This window comes from Nipponia nippon, unplaced genomic scaffold, assembly GCF_047370975.1.
Source record: "Nipponia nippon isolate SJK-2023a ecotype South Korea unplaced genomic scaffold, ASM4737097v1 scaffold_10, whole genome shotgun sequence".
Lineage (NCBI taxonomy): Eukaryota > Metazoa > Chordata > Aves > Pelecaniformes > Threskiornithidae > Nipponia > Nipponia nippon.
In genome coordinates, this window is record NW_028262291.1 from 1,345,318 (window position 1) to 1,360,603 (window position 15,286).

Below are 15,286 nucleotides of genomic sequence, written 5' to 3' on the forward strand. Positions count from 1 at the left end.
GAGCTCCTCCCAGGCGCGCGCGGACGAACGGTCGCGGCGCATGGGCTGCCGGGACGCTGGAGGACTGGCAGGCGGCGGGGGCGGGGCGCCAAGATGGCGGTCGCCAGGCGAGGTGAGCGGCGCGGTGCCCTCCATACCGACAGCCCTTTCCCGCCGTGTCCCGGGGAGGGGGGCTGCTTCCCACCGTGTTAGCGGTTACCTCTCGCCGCCCCAGGCCGGGGAACACGATGAGAGCGAGGCGGGGGCCCGAGGTCGGGCTAGGCCTCGGCGCCCAGCCCGATAGCCCTATCGCGACAGCCCCGATACGCTGAGGTAAATCCCGGCAGCTGCGGGCCCTGTGCGGGCTGAGGAGCACCTTAACCCACAGGCAGATCCCTTCCTTGAGGCCGAGTGACGCCCCTTGAAAATTCAGCTCTTTGCTTCCAACTATGAACCCCGGGGATTCAGAGGAAAAAAAAAAAAAAAAAAAGCCTTCATTAGTGGGGCCAAAGTGCTCAATTGCCACTTTCACAGAGGTCAAAGGTTTCCCCCCAAAATGCAGATTTTAGCCCTCGGTGGGCAAAGCTGGTGTTGACAACCTTGGCTTGAACGACTGGCGTGTGGCCGAGCCCCAGCAGAGGGGTCTGGCTGCTGCGGGCCTGGCGGCTTCCTAGAAAGGCTTTAAAATTGTTACCGGGGGTTATTTTTGGTTTTTTCCTGGGCCAGAATGCTCGCTTCCAGTTTAAAAATCCCCCAGCAGCGATGCAGGCTTCATTACTCCTCGCAGGGAGGTGATCTCGGGGTGTTGGGATTAGCAGCCTGCTGTTATACCTGAAATGATACGTGCACCTGGCATCGCAATTAGGCGTTACCCGCGGTGTCCCTCTCGCAAGCGCGTCGTGGGGTTCAAGGGTTTCACCCCTGTGAAATGTCCCCCGTCGCTCGGGGGGAGGCAGCGTGCTCTCAAACCCCTCCTTGGAACAGAGGCAGGAATGTGGTCAGTGCCCTCTTGTGGAAACGATTTAAAAGAAAAAAAAGTTTAAAAATAAAGTTGGGGAGCTGCCATTAGGGAATTCACTAGGGGTTGCCTGTACGGTAAAATGGTACTACTCTAATTACACCACTGGCATCACGGCAACGTAGCTGCCCAGCATGGATGAGGCTGCACCGGTACAGCTTAGTGTTTGATTTTACAGAAAATGTGTCGCATCCGGACACTTCTTGCGGAATAATAACACGTCTGCAGGTGCAGTTGTGGTATTTCAAATTAACATGCTACTTCACAGTCTAAAATAACTTTAAAATGGAGACATCTGCTTATCGCTGTGCAAGAACGGAAGCGCAGCATCTTGACACAAGGCGTTACTTTCCCATGAGGGTTTATACCGGCGTGTAAATACAAACACATCTTTAACCATTAGTAGCTGCAGAACAAGATGTGTAATGAAACCTTTAACGCCCATTCTGCAAAAAGAAATAAAGCATTCATCAAAACGCGTTTTGGCTAAGTGAAGGGACAAGCCTGTTGGGAGCCTGAAGTCCCATTACAGAAAGCGGAGAGGAGATGAAGCAGGTCCAGGAGGCATTTCAGATCATAGACATATGAATCACCTAAAATGGCTTGCCTATTTCCACTGCGTTCCCAAATTGGATACCTTAATTAGGTGCCTAAAGTTAGTGGGGATTAATTTGGGCCCAACTGCATGAAGCTATTAGGCGATGAGGACATTAACCTCAAGAAGCCCAGGGATGAAGATGGTGAGGTGAGTACGTCCCGCTGATTTGATGGTAATGAGGTGTCTCTGAGAAGATGGATGAAATGGCCTTTCACGGATGGTTTTGCTCTCTGTGAAGCAGAGATCCTAACTTTTCAGTTCCTCATGTGCCTGAAAGAGGCGAAGAATATTAATGAGTTACTTAAGAGGTACTTTAGGAGGTCAGTGCCATCATGTTGCAAGGGAATTTTAGCTGTGTTTTTGCAGGAAAAGACAGAAGTAAAATGTATTGGTTAGCTCATAGAAAATATTTGGTGTGATTTCTGTGGGTGATCAGAACCTGCTGAGGTTTTACATAGAATGGCTTTGCTTTTGAAGGGAACCGGTTTGGAAGGATGTTATTTAGAGGAACCGGGGAGCCCTGTGTTCTACGTGAACGCTTTCTCACAATTTAAAAACAAATGGTACCTTCTGGTTCCCTTGTTCCTGCATAGTTAGAGGGGATGAAGTGTCGTCTGCTGCGAAAGGACAGGATAAACAAGTTCTAGGTAATGCCTGTGTACTGCTTTATGTTTTGAAAGAGACGGGCTCCTCCATGAAAATGACTTTTCACAATAGGGATTTCCCCCAAATTATTTTAGAATTCAAGTATTTGGAAAGTTACTTTTGGAACCTGAACTGCACGATCGGAGAAAATAGTACGTTTTCCAGTGAACTGAAAAAAATAAATTCCGACAAGCATGCTTGACCTCTCTAGTAACATCAGTTGTTTGAATGTTTCTGCAGCACTTTTGGTAAATATTTAGACTTATTTTCTTCTCTTTCTTTTTTCCTTCTCAACGGAAAGGAAGAACTTCATCAGTTGTATCCTTTTTGTACCTTTCATCCCTCGCATGCGGGAATCTTCAGGAAGACTGGCTGAAACGCATTCACATCTTCCTGCCTAATAAATCTCCACAGTGCTATTTTTGTGTTATTCTTTGCGTTTTCCATCCTCAGCACCATCCACAGGAAGCAAAACGGGTACAACATTTCTTCCAAGGGAAGATGTTTTTGCAGCATTAGCTGGGGTTGTCCTGAGATTTTGCCCCGACTGGCTCCCCCTCATGCAGAAACCCCTTTAACCCACCCTGCAGTCTTGACCGAGGGCTGGCGGCCACGTTTTATGATGACGGAGCTCTTGTTTCCTTAGGAAGCAAGGCTAAAAATTGGACTTGCGGACTGATGGGCACAAACCCCGTGCAGCACACCTCCCAGACAGCTGACACAGCCGACAAGAGGTAGTAAAAGCAGCTTTCAGCGGTGCTTCCTCTTCTCTCATCTTAATTCACCCTCCCTTTACTCCTGCCAAGATCTAAGGAACCTCCTAAGAGGAGACACCCTCGGCTTCAGAGATTTCCATGCTTAGAACCTATCCGGTAATTTTTTGCTCCGCCTTCCTTCAACTGGAAAAACACAAAAACCTGGTTCTGTTTTAATAAAATGAGCGGCTCTGGGAACTGGGATACATCCACCTGTGTGGGTGGGTGCTCCGTTCGGAAACTGGATGAGTGGTTCCTGTAAAGAGGCCTGGGATGAAGTCCCCGCTTGGAGATATTCAGAGGATTTGAGAAGGGCTGGGGGAGAGAGGGGAGGATCAAGAATATTTTGAGAGAGATGGAAATAATGAAATCTGCACTGATACCTTCCTTATATAAATTACATTGTATTATTTAAGGCTAAGAAAGGCATTTGGTATTATTTGGTTATCAAAAATACATATGAATGGCCAAACTTTCTGCATTCCTGGGGGCCACGTTCCAACTTCTTCACGTGGTGGTGAGCCCCAGGACGTCCTACGCCTGTCTCCTATATTGCATTAGTAACGTGCTGCCGTGCCTCAAAATGATTCCGTCGGTACGTATGTACCTGCTACGTAGGAATCGTACCTATCCGTGGGGGCTCTTGAAGACATCTGACTGTTGGGCACCTCCTGTAAACCAGGCGTTTCAGCTCCTGTCGCAGTCAGGGAGGGAGCTGGCACGGTTTAACACCGGACTTTAGGACGGCTGTCACCTTGGGATGGCTACAGGGGAGATGCAGGTCCTGAGCCTAAAAGTCATTTCTCCCTGTTTGTACGACGGCGTGTGCCGCATTCCCTGTCCTTCACGGGCATTTTGAGGATGTATTAAGGATTGTGGAGCTCTCAAATACCTTGGCAGCGGATCCACGTAGACAAATAACTACAGCTAAATATTATCTCGTAGTACACAACAACTGGTTTTGTGAGCAGGGAATTAAGGAAGTCTGTTTCTTAGGAACTTACATCTCAAAGTTGAGCTCGTGGCCTTTCTCAGGCACGTAACGAAGACAGAGCACAGCTTTCAGACTTGCCATCGCACGGGCAGTAACAGCGCCCGTCTGCTTCACAGAGCCGCCTATTTTCAAAAACTTAGAGGAATTTGATGTATTGGGGTCTGCCAACCCTCTGTCAACCTGCTTAAGGCCGACTAACGGGTATAGAAGTTGTCTGGGGAAATGTACCCATGCCCACCCCCCCATTTCCTAGGCTAACGAATACCCCACTACTGTAAAATAAAATTTAAAAAAAAAGGAACTAAAGCCAAACCTGAAACAGCAAGCTTTTATCCTAACGCTTGGTATTTGCAATCTCAAGTTACTTTCTGAACCCTACCCAGTAGGCCAGCCATATTTGAACCGTTTAGTATAAAAAGGCACACCAGTATGTTTTGAGGTTACTGGGAAATGGCGATTTTATGAACGGGATCCCACCTCATTGTTATGAGAAATCCTTAACAAGAGCTGTCAGCTGTCATCTGTTCCTTTACAGATGCTCTTTTACGTAAATGGGATTTATTACGTCTTTTACTTCTTGGCAACTCTTGCAATGATTGTTTATAAAAGTAAGTTGCACGTATTCTAACACAGAAGCAGGCTGTGTGCTTATGACATGGTTGTGGTTTGTCGGTATGCCTGCTGTATTTTCCTGGCCTATTTACGCTGTGTTATTCTACAGGTCAAGTTTTCAGTTATCCAGATGATTTTTTGGGTCCTGATCTCGCCTTGCTTTTCATTATGGCCATTCTTGAAGTGCTCCGATTATACTTGGGTATGTCATGTTATCACTGGGCCTTTTCAGTGCAGTGTCACCTTTAAACATTAATCATTCTGAAATCGAGTATGTGTCAAAACATGCCAGTTTAGCAGACTAGCAGATATATGGAGACTGTTGTTCGTTTATGTCATTAAACTTTACCTGACTGATCAATAGATTTGGCCAGAGGGTGAAACAGAATTTGCTCTCAGATGAAATATAATCTATAATGGCATTAAAGACAATAGCTGGGTTGTCAGAAAGCAATATACCTGGGACAGCTGGAATGCTGTTTACAAGGGAGCGCAACTTGTGAGAATGAACATGTTGAAACACAGAGGTTCCCATTCGGTGAGGCGATACAGCTCCTTTCAACTGCTCCAGCAGCGCACACAGGTAACCAAACGGCCGGAGCCGTGCGGAGCGGGTGATGCTAAGGACGTCCCCGAGCAGCGTATGGCTGCCACCGCCACCGCACCTTTTCCCTTCGCTCCTGAAGGCACACGCCAGCTCCAACATCTTCGTTTCGCTAAGACACAACAGCGTAAAGGGCCTCCTGACTCCTGTCCAGAGCCTGCTACAACTTCATCAAGTCCTTTTTTTTAAAAAAACAAGTTACTCTTAAAATCTGCTCCATATTCCTAAGACATTTATGCAAGGTGGGTCTCTGCTGAGTTCAGCTGACTTGCTGTAGGGGTGAATTTAGCCTGCTGCCTTAAAGCTCTCTGCATATGTTTGCTTGGAGCCTGGCGGATGAATAAAGAAATGAGTTTCAAGTCTGATGTAGTTAAACAGCAAAATCTACTGGGACTAGCTTGGAAATAAGATGCAAGGAAGAGGTAAGGGCAGCTTTCCCACAATGACGGTAATTTGAAATGGGAATAGATTAGCAGGGAATACAGAAGATTCTATATTGCGTAAGATTTTAAAATCAGGATTGGATGCCCTTAGATGCGCACCACAGCCACTGAGTTGTCACACGAAGTGCGGGGCTGGGAGGGACTGGGGGGGACTGGGGGGAGGTTTGACGGTTGACTAAGAAGCTGAGCGATCGAGATGGCTGCAGCTTCAGAACCGATTATCTGTGATAAGAAAAGGTAGGCGTCGTGACTTTGAATATCGACTGACTGCTCTTTATTTTGGTTAACTTTGGTCAGCAAGAAACGGATTGTCCGTTGGTGTTTGGGTTTGTTCTCACATTTACGGAGAGCCCTGGTTCAGGCCAGTATTTCAGTGTACGCTGAGCTGTGAGCGCTAGAGCCTTTTCTGAACAGGAATACTCTAGACTTACGGCTTGTGCTATTGTCAGAAGAAATCAAAGACTCATGTCAGCTTTTCCTTTCCTTCGAGGTTCCAAGGGTAACCTGACAGAAGAAGAGGCTCCGCTAGGGCTCAGTCTTGTGATCACGGTCGGCAGCGTGATTCTCTCGGTATACTTCCTGGTGTGGCAAACTTACGTGCTGAAAGCAGACGTCATTATCAACGCCGTTCTTCTCTTTACATACGGGCTTGAGTCAGTACTAAAGGTCATAGCCATTGCTGCTTTTGTCAGCTAAACCCGAGCAGTTTTCAACACGTTTTCAACACATTTCTTCTAGAAAAGAGTGGTTTTATATTTCAAATATTTAATTCTTTTGCATATAAAAATCCTGTAAAACTTTCCTCTGTTTAAAGTACAAAGTTTTGAGGGGCAGAGTTCTCCCTGAATGGTAGGTAAAATATCCTGTCGAGCAGCTGTGTTACACTACCTCATCAGTTAGCTTATTTACGGGCAAAGGCAAGAGATGAGTCAGCAAAAACACTTAATGCTCTGGTATTCATCAGGGATCGATGCTAAATATTCATTCCCAACATAGAATAGTAGCCAGCGCATCACCTAGCTACACGCTGTCGAGATTCCGTGAGTTTTCACGGCATAGGAGCAGCGTACGACCAAAGCGACACAGAAATGAATCAGGCCAATCTAGCACGGACTCATTTCTGGCTTCCCACGTACACGTTCGTGTTTGAGGGCACAGTTTCTCTTCTGCTCTCATTTGGGTTTCCAGACCCCAGTGGTAATTTCCCTGACTTTAGTAGGGCAGTACCTGGTTTATCCCAGCGGGAGAGAGTTGGATTGAGTTTTGCGCGTAGCCGGAGAGCCGAGCTACAGGGTTCGGGCAGCTGGTTCTTGCTGACGCAGAGGCCAAAGGCAGTGGTGTGAGGGTATCTTTGTTTAAACAGGACGGCCTTAAGATGAGCATAAATATTCACCACTCACTCACCCTTCTGTCCTATTTAAAAGTCCAATAGAATGTTGTCGGGTGTATTTCTGTGTGGTATTACATGTGTTTATTTCCATGATTCTGCAGAAATGACTACATTCAAGCCTTGTCTTTTAAATGAAGAGCTGTGTGCAATTTCAGGTCTTTTTACTGTATCAAAATTATGTATGTATTAACGTAAAGCTTGGGGAGCTTGTGGGGTTTTTGTACCGGCAGGTTTTATATTCAGAATTTCCGATATTTGTATTTATTTATTCAAATAAATAATGGTTTAGATCTAAGAAGTGTTTGAAGTGCAGAGCGTCTTGTTCAGATCCTAGGCTACAGCTAAGCTACAGAAAGGAAGACTTGGGCGAGACTGGATGCGTGCAAAAGACTCTTCTGATCCCGCTGCTGAATGCAGGCCGTTCTCCTGCACGGGGAAAGAGCGCCCGAGGTCTGCGCTAGTTTGCACCAGCTGAAAATACAGCGGCGCAGACCCTGGGTCGCCTCGGCCACACTGCTGTTTTGGTAGAAAGGAACAAAAGACGCAGGAGTTCCTGTGGAAGGGCCCAGTTTCATCAGGGGAGCCCCTTCCAAGGCCAGGTCACGCCAGCTTCTGCCCACCTCACGCCGCCCAGCGCTCCAGATCAAAACGGCACGTCGGCCCGGATCCTCTGGGCCAGGCCCGGTTCGGCCAGTGGCACCGCCAGCCCTTTGTGGCTCAGCGGGAGCAGGGCTGCGCCCGTGAAGACAACGTGAGAGCAGCAGGACGGGGTGCTGAGGAGCAGCCAGGAAACGGAATGACCAAATGGTTCTGCGCTTAATCTGCGTGAATCAAACACCCACCCATGTGTCCTTCCAGGCATAATGGAACGTATTCCTCACATACCTGTTAGTGACAAACATACCGAGCTGGAGGAGGAGTGACAAACATACCGAGCTGTATCTGCCCCGTTAATGACAAACGCATACCGAGCAAAACCCCTTTCTGTATGCATGCAAATAAAAGCACACTTTTTTCCTGCCTTATACAAAAGTCTGGCAATAGAACATCTGACGGGTTTTAAAGGAAATATTGCAAAGCAGAATTTTTTTTACCTGAACGTAGGTGGCATGGCAGACGGGGGTCACACGTTAACTTCAAGTTGCAGCCTCTGCGCTTCACCTTCCTTCCTTCCTTCTCCTGGTGCTCGCTACAAACAAAATAAATACAGAATATTAGCGCAGCTGGAGGTAGCCGGGACCCGGGGTGTGGATTCGGGAGACACCAGTAAAGCTAGCGGAAGGTGTTCCTGCCCCGAGGTGTCTGACCCCACCGCAGATCACCACCCCCTCAGCTGTGCCATAAAACCGGATCCCTGGCCCGATCCATGCAGAAAATGGCCCTCGCAAATGGTTCTGATGCAGGTGTTAATTAGGTGGTGGCTGCCACGTTTCTGCCTATCCCCACAGCACGGACAGTCTGCTGGGCCACACAGAGTAAAGCAGCCTCCTCTTCAAGCTTTATAAAACAGTGATTTATATATAAATACATATGTTATAAATCATGGTGAATCCTTTGCTCCCTAACCATCACCTAGATGAAAAACAAGAATCAGCAGAGAGTGGCAATGCTTGCTGATAGCCAGCAATAGGGCAAATATGCACGTATGGTAATAAACATAAATTTGTGAGCTCATTTCAGAGCCTGATGGCTTGCAGACCGGTCTCAGCGTCCTGGAGGGCTGTCAGTGCCTGCTGAGAACCAACCTGGATTTGCGCCCTCAAAGGGCAGGACAGCTCCGTTTCAGTTTTCCAGTTTAAGGTAAAATTGCCCATGAACTTTTTTCTGATTAGATGAGCAGATACTGGGATACTTCTGCTGCTGACAGCCCTTCACTCTGCGATGAACGTGGAGAAGTCTGTAAGCTTCAGACAACTCCTTCGTCTCGGGCGTTTCCAGGCTTTGAATGGGAATTCTCATTTATGCCGGTGACCCTGATTTCGTGACAGCTTCTCTCCATGCCGAGCTGGTACAAAGGCCCAAAGCGAATCGAGACCTGACCTCAGAGAGTTTCTTTAATCAGAAGCTCCTTTCCAAACTGTTCCCACTGTTCGGAGAAGCAGGGCACAGCATAGTGAAGCCATTGATGACATTTGCCAGGCATAAGATCGCTGGAGCTTTTAATTACGAGGCCCAGCCCTTCTGAAACAGGACGAGCAAGTTGGATGAAAACGGCATTAAAAATTTAGAGGAACACATATTTTGAGGAGCTTGGTTTGGGTGTTGTTTACTCGGCAAGGAAGAAGTCTTTGTTCTCAAGCCATCACAGGGGTGTCTGCCGCCAGCCTGATTTAAAAGGCTGATCCCGAGAGGCAAGTTAGCCTCCTGGGATTTCAAACTCTGAGATACTCTGAGAGATAGGGCTTTATTGGTCCGCGGCTTTTTGTGTTCCTCAGCAGGCAGAAACAACGTACAGACCCAAACCCAGCTACAGTCCCCCAGCGACCGCCGTCTTTGTCACGGCGCCGAAGGGCTTCGAGCCGTGGCCGAAGGAGCGAGGCTGAGGACGTGCGCTCGTTCGGTTCCGCATCTGGGAGCCAGGTCGGCGGAGCTGGCGTACAGGACCTGCCGCCGCGCAGCAGGGTAATTCCCGTCTGGCTGATCGCTCTGCCCTGCTTCAACCAGCATCAGCCCTTGCAGGGAAGATGCAATAAGCTCAGTTGTGGTTTTCTTCCCTGCCCAGAGGAAAAGTTTCCTCCTCTGCTCAGCAGTTATTTCCTACGGAGCGCAGCACCTCACAGTAGCCCGCTGTGCCCACTTTCATTGTGAATGTGGAGCCAAGGCTGCCAGATAACAAGCAGTCAGTGCCTTAAACATTAAATGGCTTCTCCAACAGAATCCTTCCAAATCCCAGTTTGCATCCCGGGAAAGCCAGCCCAGCCCAGCGGTCCCACTGAAATGCCCTGGTGGCAGATGCTGCATTTCAGGGGGTCGGGATCTCCTGCACAAAACCTCTCGGCTGGCAAGGCTCGCCGGGCTCCGGCACAGCGGACGTTCCCACCGCGCTTCCCTTCTGTTGAACCGGTGTCCCTTCCCCTGCCTGGCGGTGTGGCTGGCGTTTTCTAAATGCTGCTTCTCCCAGGGCTGGCTGTGTTTCACGGTGCATCCTGTACTGTGATCCCCCTGGGATCTCGCTTACATCGCGGCGAGGAGGATGATGGGGCACTGCGCAGCTGCGTGACACCGAGTATCGGTTCACATTCTCCCGCAGCGGAAGAGGTCATTCTCTTGTCAAAACCGAGCTGCTCAGATCGTAACTATCAGGCGGGGAACTGGTTCTCCCCCTGCCCATCCAGCTCACCCGGCGGCATTCCTCCTGTGATAACTCACCCGGGGCGGTTCCCCTGCCCGGCACCTGGACGCGGGCCAGGCAGCACGCTGAGCGCCAGTCCCCGTAGCATGGCAGGCACCGAAGAAAACCACGGCGGCGTGGAACTCGAAAAGCGCTGAGTTAAGGGAGCCGGGCTTCCTCCAGACCTGCGTCCCGTGGTGGAAGCGTTTTCTTATTTCTTTCTCTAGTGTCAGAGTTGCAACCAGTTCTTCCCCAGGGCCGGTGACAAGGGGTCTCTCCAGCATGTACGTGCCATAGGTTCAGCGCGCATCGTGGGGATGGTGGGGAGGCCCGCGATGCACATGCACGTTAATAAAATGCTCTCAACAGCCTCAGCTTTTCGAGAGGACTAGCTAACCAGATGGATCCCACGCTGCCACGGACACGTCTGTAAGATCCATGCATTCAGCTGATGTTTTCCAGCTTAATGATCAGCTCATGAGCGGATCCCATCTTTTTAAAAAATGTTAAATCTTGAGACAAATGAAACTAGGTGTTCTTTGAAAGTAACAGGTCTGCCCACACAAGAGGCCACTTCCCAGAGCTCAGGGTCCCTCCAGGCCCCCAAACACAGGGTCCGCAGGGCTGAGCTGGCAGCATGGCAGACCCCGAGCACAACTCAAACATCCCCTCCGCCGTCTGGCAACAGAAACTCAGGAGCGGCCTTGCCATCTTTGAAAATTTACTTTTGGCTTTCAAAGAGCAAGAGAAGAGCAACAACAGATTGTGATGAGACTGGGGCTTCTGAAGAAATCCTTCCCAGGGAGCGTGGGAACGATACTGGCCACAATGCAAGGGCTGAAACTCAAGTCCTACCTCTGCTGCTCCAGCAAGAAGCGGCTCTTGCTTTCTCTGTGCCCCACCTGGGGCCCTGGTGAAAAGGGGACGGCGGTCTCGCTCCTGACAACACTGAAAGCAGAGCTTGGAGACCCGCAGGGGAGGGCTGGCACAGCCCCGCGGTGGCACGGGAATGCTCCCTGCCACGGCCAAAAGGGTCACATACAGTTTCTCTCTGGCACACAGGCACGAATAACGACGGGGTCCTGCGTACAGTGGTCATCCGAGCAGAGCCGACGAGGAGCATCTCCTGCCGAGGAGCAAGCCCTGCTCAGGCTGTACTGTGCTGATGCCCAAACCTGTGCCTGATGCCCAAGGCCAGTGAGCCCTTTGCTCCTCTCCTGTGCCACGGCAATTGCTTCACCTCGGTTCCTCCCAAAGGTGGGTTTAGCAATCGCTCCCCTCTCCCCGCCATAACCTCGGCACAGCTCTGCCAAAGCTAGGTTTTACCTTTGCCCAGTGCCGGGGGCTGAAGCGTGGGGCCGAGACGCGTGGCATGGCCAGGCCCCGCTACGTCCCGCCAGCTCATAGAATCATAGAGTCGTTTAGGTTGGAAAAGGCCTTTAAGATCATCAAGTCCAACCGCTAACCCAGCACTGCCAAGCCCACCACTAACCCATGTCCCTAAGCACCACGTCTACCTGTCTTTTTAATACCTCCAGGGATGGGGACTCAGCCCCTGCCCTGGGCAGCCTGTGCCAGGGCCTGACAGCCCTTTGGGGGAAGAAACTTTTCCTAATATCCAACCTAAACCTGCCCTGGTGCAACTTGAGGCGATTTCCTCTCATCCTCATGGTAGAGCTGGGACAAGACGAGGGGCTTTACGGCGCTGTAACCCTCAGGAGCACAGTGCCACGGCATGGGGTACCCCGAAGGGGGCTCTGCTTCTCACCCCCGACTGCTTCGGGGACCTGGAGAGAGAGGACGTTTTGCCCTCTCCCTCCCTCTCACGGCACCTTTCCCCGCTGCAGACGTCGGGGCAGAGAGAGCAGGCAGGAGTGAAGCTGGAGGAAAACAACCCTCGAGCCAGCGCGGAGCGGCGGCGGAGAGCACCGGGCTGCACAAAGGGGGCCTTGTTCCCCACCACGAGGCGGTCGGGCAGCACGTCCCCTCCCTCACCGGCGACGGAAAACCCAGCTCCAAGCACTCCTTTGCCACCCCTTGCCGCCTCCAACCTCCCCCTTTGGTATGAAATGTTCTCGGGTAAAAGAAACCTGAAGTTTAACACGTCCCTCCCAGGCAGCATCTCATCTTGGCTTTTGGTCCCCTTGCACCGGGAGTGGGCAAAGGCCCCAGCTGCCCCCGGAGCCCCGCGGGGACGCAGGCGGCTCGCCGGGGCCACCGACTCCTAGTTATACAGTAACCTGTTGCTCCGGGTCCCAGCTCCACCTCTCGCTGCCTCCACATCCCTCCCCTCCTCTCTCCTCTGCCAAGAAACCTCTGTCACCTGCTTTCAGACAACCGGGGCGAGTGGCACCGGGACAAAAGGGCAGAGGGAAGCCAGCGGCACGGGGACCCCCAGGCTGGGGCGCCGGGTGGGCTCTGCCTCGCTCTCTCCTCCATCGTTTTGGCTGGGGCACTAGGCTCGCAGGCAAAGCGCTGCAGAGGGAGGCAGAAGGAGCTTGGCTGCCGGAGAATGGCAGCAGGATTTAACTAGGAGGGCACGGCTAACTGGGAGAGGACGCACGGGAGCCGAGGGAACTGCGGGAGACAAGAGCAGCTTCTCAGCACCGGTGAGTCCCTCCTTGCAAACCCTAAAACTTCATATCCCCCCCCCAACATTTGTCTGCTTCAAAAGTCTGCTTGATTCAGCTGTGGAGGGAGCGTGACTGGAGAGGGGGCTGCGGCTGGGGTAACTGTCAGTGCACAGTTTTATCTTTTTTTTTTTTAAAGGGTGAAAAAGCATAATTTTTCCAGCGTTACGCTTTCTGGGTTTGTTTCCCGTTCTTGCATTTCCCCGCCGGGCCAGGTCCAGTAGGTGGCACTTTCTTGGCAGCAGAATGTCCATCTGGCAACGAAAGGGGCTTTTTTTTTTTGTTCCTAATGAAGTCTGGAGAGGGTAGTTTTGAGCAGCTGTTTGTTTGCAAACCTCGGGGTTTCCTCCGTTCGGGATGCGTGCAGAGAGAATTTTTGCTGTTCCCCACCGGGCACCTCGGCGAGCCGCTGCTGTCGGTGGGTGAGCTCTCCCTGCCCGTGACCTTGGCGAGATTCATCACCCTATTTCAAAACGGAGGGAAGGCTCGCTCGGAGCTGCCTCGGTCCCTTGCGTGACGGCTCTGGCTCCCCGTGAGCTTTCGTCCGTGTTAACGAGTTGGAGCGCAGCTCTCCTGTCCCCTTTCACTTATTTGCCTGGAAAATGCCAGTGCAAACTCCACCGAGGACAAGGCTCAGGGACAAATGATTTGACTGACGTTATTTTTAAATACTGGAAATAATTCTGAGACAACATAGTAGTAAAATACGGTGACTGCCCTGCTGTAATTAGGGCAATGGGGAGTAACACTTACATTGCTGGGCTGCTCTGAAACGCTGCACAAAGCGAGTGCTGTGACAGGGATCGGATCTGTCGGTGGTTGCTCGTCCAAGAGCTCCAGCACTGAGCTGCTTTAGTGGGATCTGCCCCTAAAGAGGACTTTTTCTGAGTTAAAGAAATGACAGCATCAGGCTCAGCCCCCAGCTGACACAAACAGGCTGGCTGAAGCAGAGACCCACGCAGGGTTTCCCCGCGACCGCTGCACACAGTAGCGCATTCCTGGCTCCGTTTAGTTGAGTGATTGAGTTTCCAGTCGATCAGGGAGAAAAATTAGTCCTTCGCACACAGAAAGGGCAGGCAGCCGTATTGAATCAAGGAGCTCTTTAAAACAGGACTGTGAAGAGGGACTTGGGATCCACTGTGGGAACTGCGAGTGGCCAAGGTCATTGCTTCGCCCCGTTTAAAACCAAAGCTTAAATTGGTGTTTGGGATAACACTAACAGCTTGAACCCCTGCTGCGGCCGGGCCTGGGTCGTACCTGCTGCTGGTTTTTGCCGCTGAAGCGTTAGGAAGCCAGGCTGGCCGAGGACCTGGTGCTCTTTCGGCTGGATCCCAGCCCTCCGGCACGCACAGGCACCTGCAGGCAGTCCAGTGCAGGATCCGCTCTTCCGTACTCTGCAGGGCAGGGTGGGTTTGTCGTATAATGACAGAGCTTGGAGGGACTGGCGGTGTTTTCGGGTACCTGAGAAAAGCGCTGGCATCATTGCGCTGGATGTTGGTGAAGTCCTGGGGAAGGGAAGAGCTGTGAAAGATGGTGAAGCACGGCTGCTGTTGGCGCACACGCGTGCACGCACACCCGTTTGCTTGGTGTGACAAAGCAGTTTGCCGAGACAAGCTTTCAGTCCTTGGCTTTCTGCCCCGCTGCCAGTCACCACCCAACGTCAGGGTGGGCAAAGACATCAAGACAGAGTCAAGCAGGAGGAAATGTATTCTGGGCCACGGGCTCCGTATCACAGAGGCAGTTAGACTGTCTTCTTCAGTGCCCACCTTTGTGGACTGCAGACAACTCACCATCAGTCGGAGTGACAAAACCCGGCCCTGAGCCTGGCAAAATAGGTCCTACAGATCATTGCTTCTGGGGCTCCGTCTGCCCGACTCCCATGGATGCAGACACCCGGTCTGTACAGACCAGCTTGCCAAGTCGGGTGGCAGCTCGCTTGCGTGCACGCAGGTCCATCGCGGAGAAGACGCTGTCTGCGGTAACATTAACAGCAGCCACCATTTTGTCGGGCTGTCCCGCTGTGGCTGCCCGCCCGGCTTCAGCCGAGGGCGTGAGGAGCCAGTGGAGGGGTTGCGCAGGAGGAACCCGGGCCAGCTAGCTCCGCTCCGGCAGGGTAACTGGGCTGTACCTCCAGGGGAGGAGACCCTGCTGGGGGATGGCCTCGGGGCCAAATCTGCCAGATGTTTGTTAGCATCTGACCCTTGATGAGATGGCTTTGAATGCGCTGGAAAGCGGAGTGCTTTTCGTAGGGTCACGGGATAATTCAGGCTGGAAGTGAAAGAGATTC

General features: G+C 51.4%; 2 protein-coding genes across 6 annotated transcripts in view; both read left to right on the plus strand.

Moving 5' to 3' along the window:
• Positions 1–36: 36 nt before the first annotated feature.
• Positions 37–6,350, plus strand: TMEM80 (transmembrane protein 80). Of its 5 annotated transcripts, none has more exons than XM_087740352.1 (6): positions 75–112; positions 1,176–1,742; positions 2,542–2,558; positions 4,504–4,597; positions 4,711–4,803; positions 6,139–6,350. In XM_087740352.1, exons 4-6 carry the CDS (start codon positions 4,525–4,527, stop codon positions 6,342–6,344), a joined length of 372 nt encoding a protein of 123 aa, XP_087596478.1. In that variant the 5' UTR covers positions 75–112; positions 1,176–1,742; positions 2,542–2,558; positions 4,504–4,524; the 3' UTR covers positions 6,345–6,350. The 5 variants fall into 5 exon arrangements, with proteins under 5 accessions (XP_087596484.1, XP_087596478.1, XP_087596477.1 ...); XM_087740351.1 differs by lacking the exon at positions 75–112 and adding an exon at positions 143–312; XM_087740358.1 differs by lacking the exon at positions 1,176–1,742 and having other exon boundaries at positions 37–112.
• Positions 6,351–12,642: 6,292 nt separating this feature from the next.
• EPS8L2 (EPS8 signaling adaptor L2) overlaps positions 12,643–15,286 on the plus strand; it is a 65,870-nt gene continuing 63,226 nt past the window's right edge. Inside the window, exon 1 of the mRNA XM_087740261.1 lies at positions 12,643–12,978. The gene's annotated coding sequence lies outside the window, so the exon portion shown is untranslated. The remainder of the gene's footprint in view (positions 12,979–15,286) is intronic.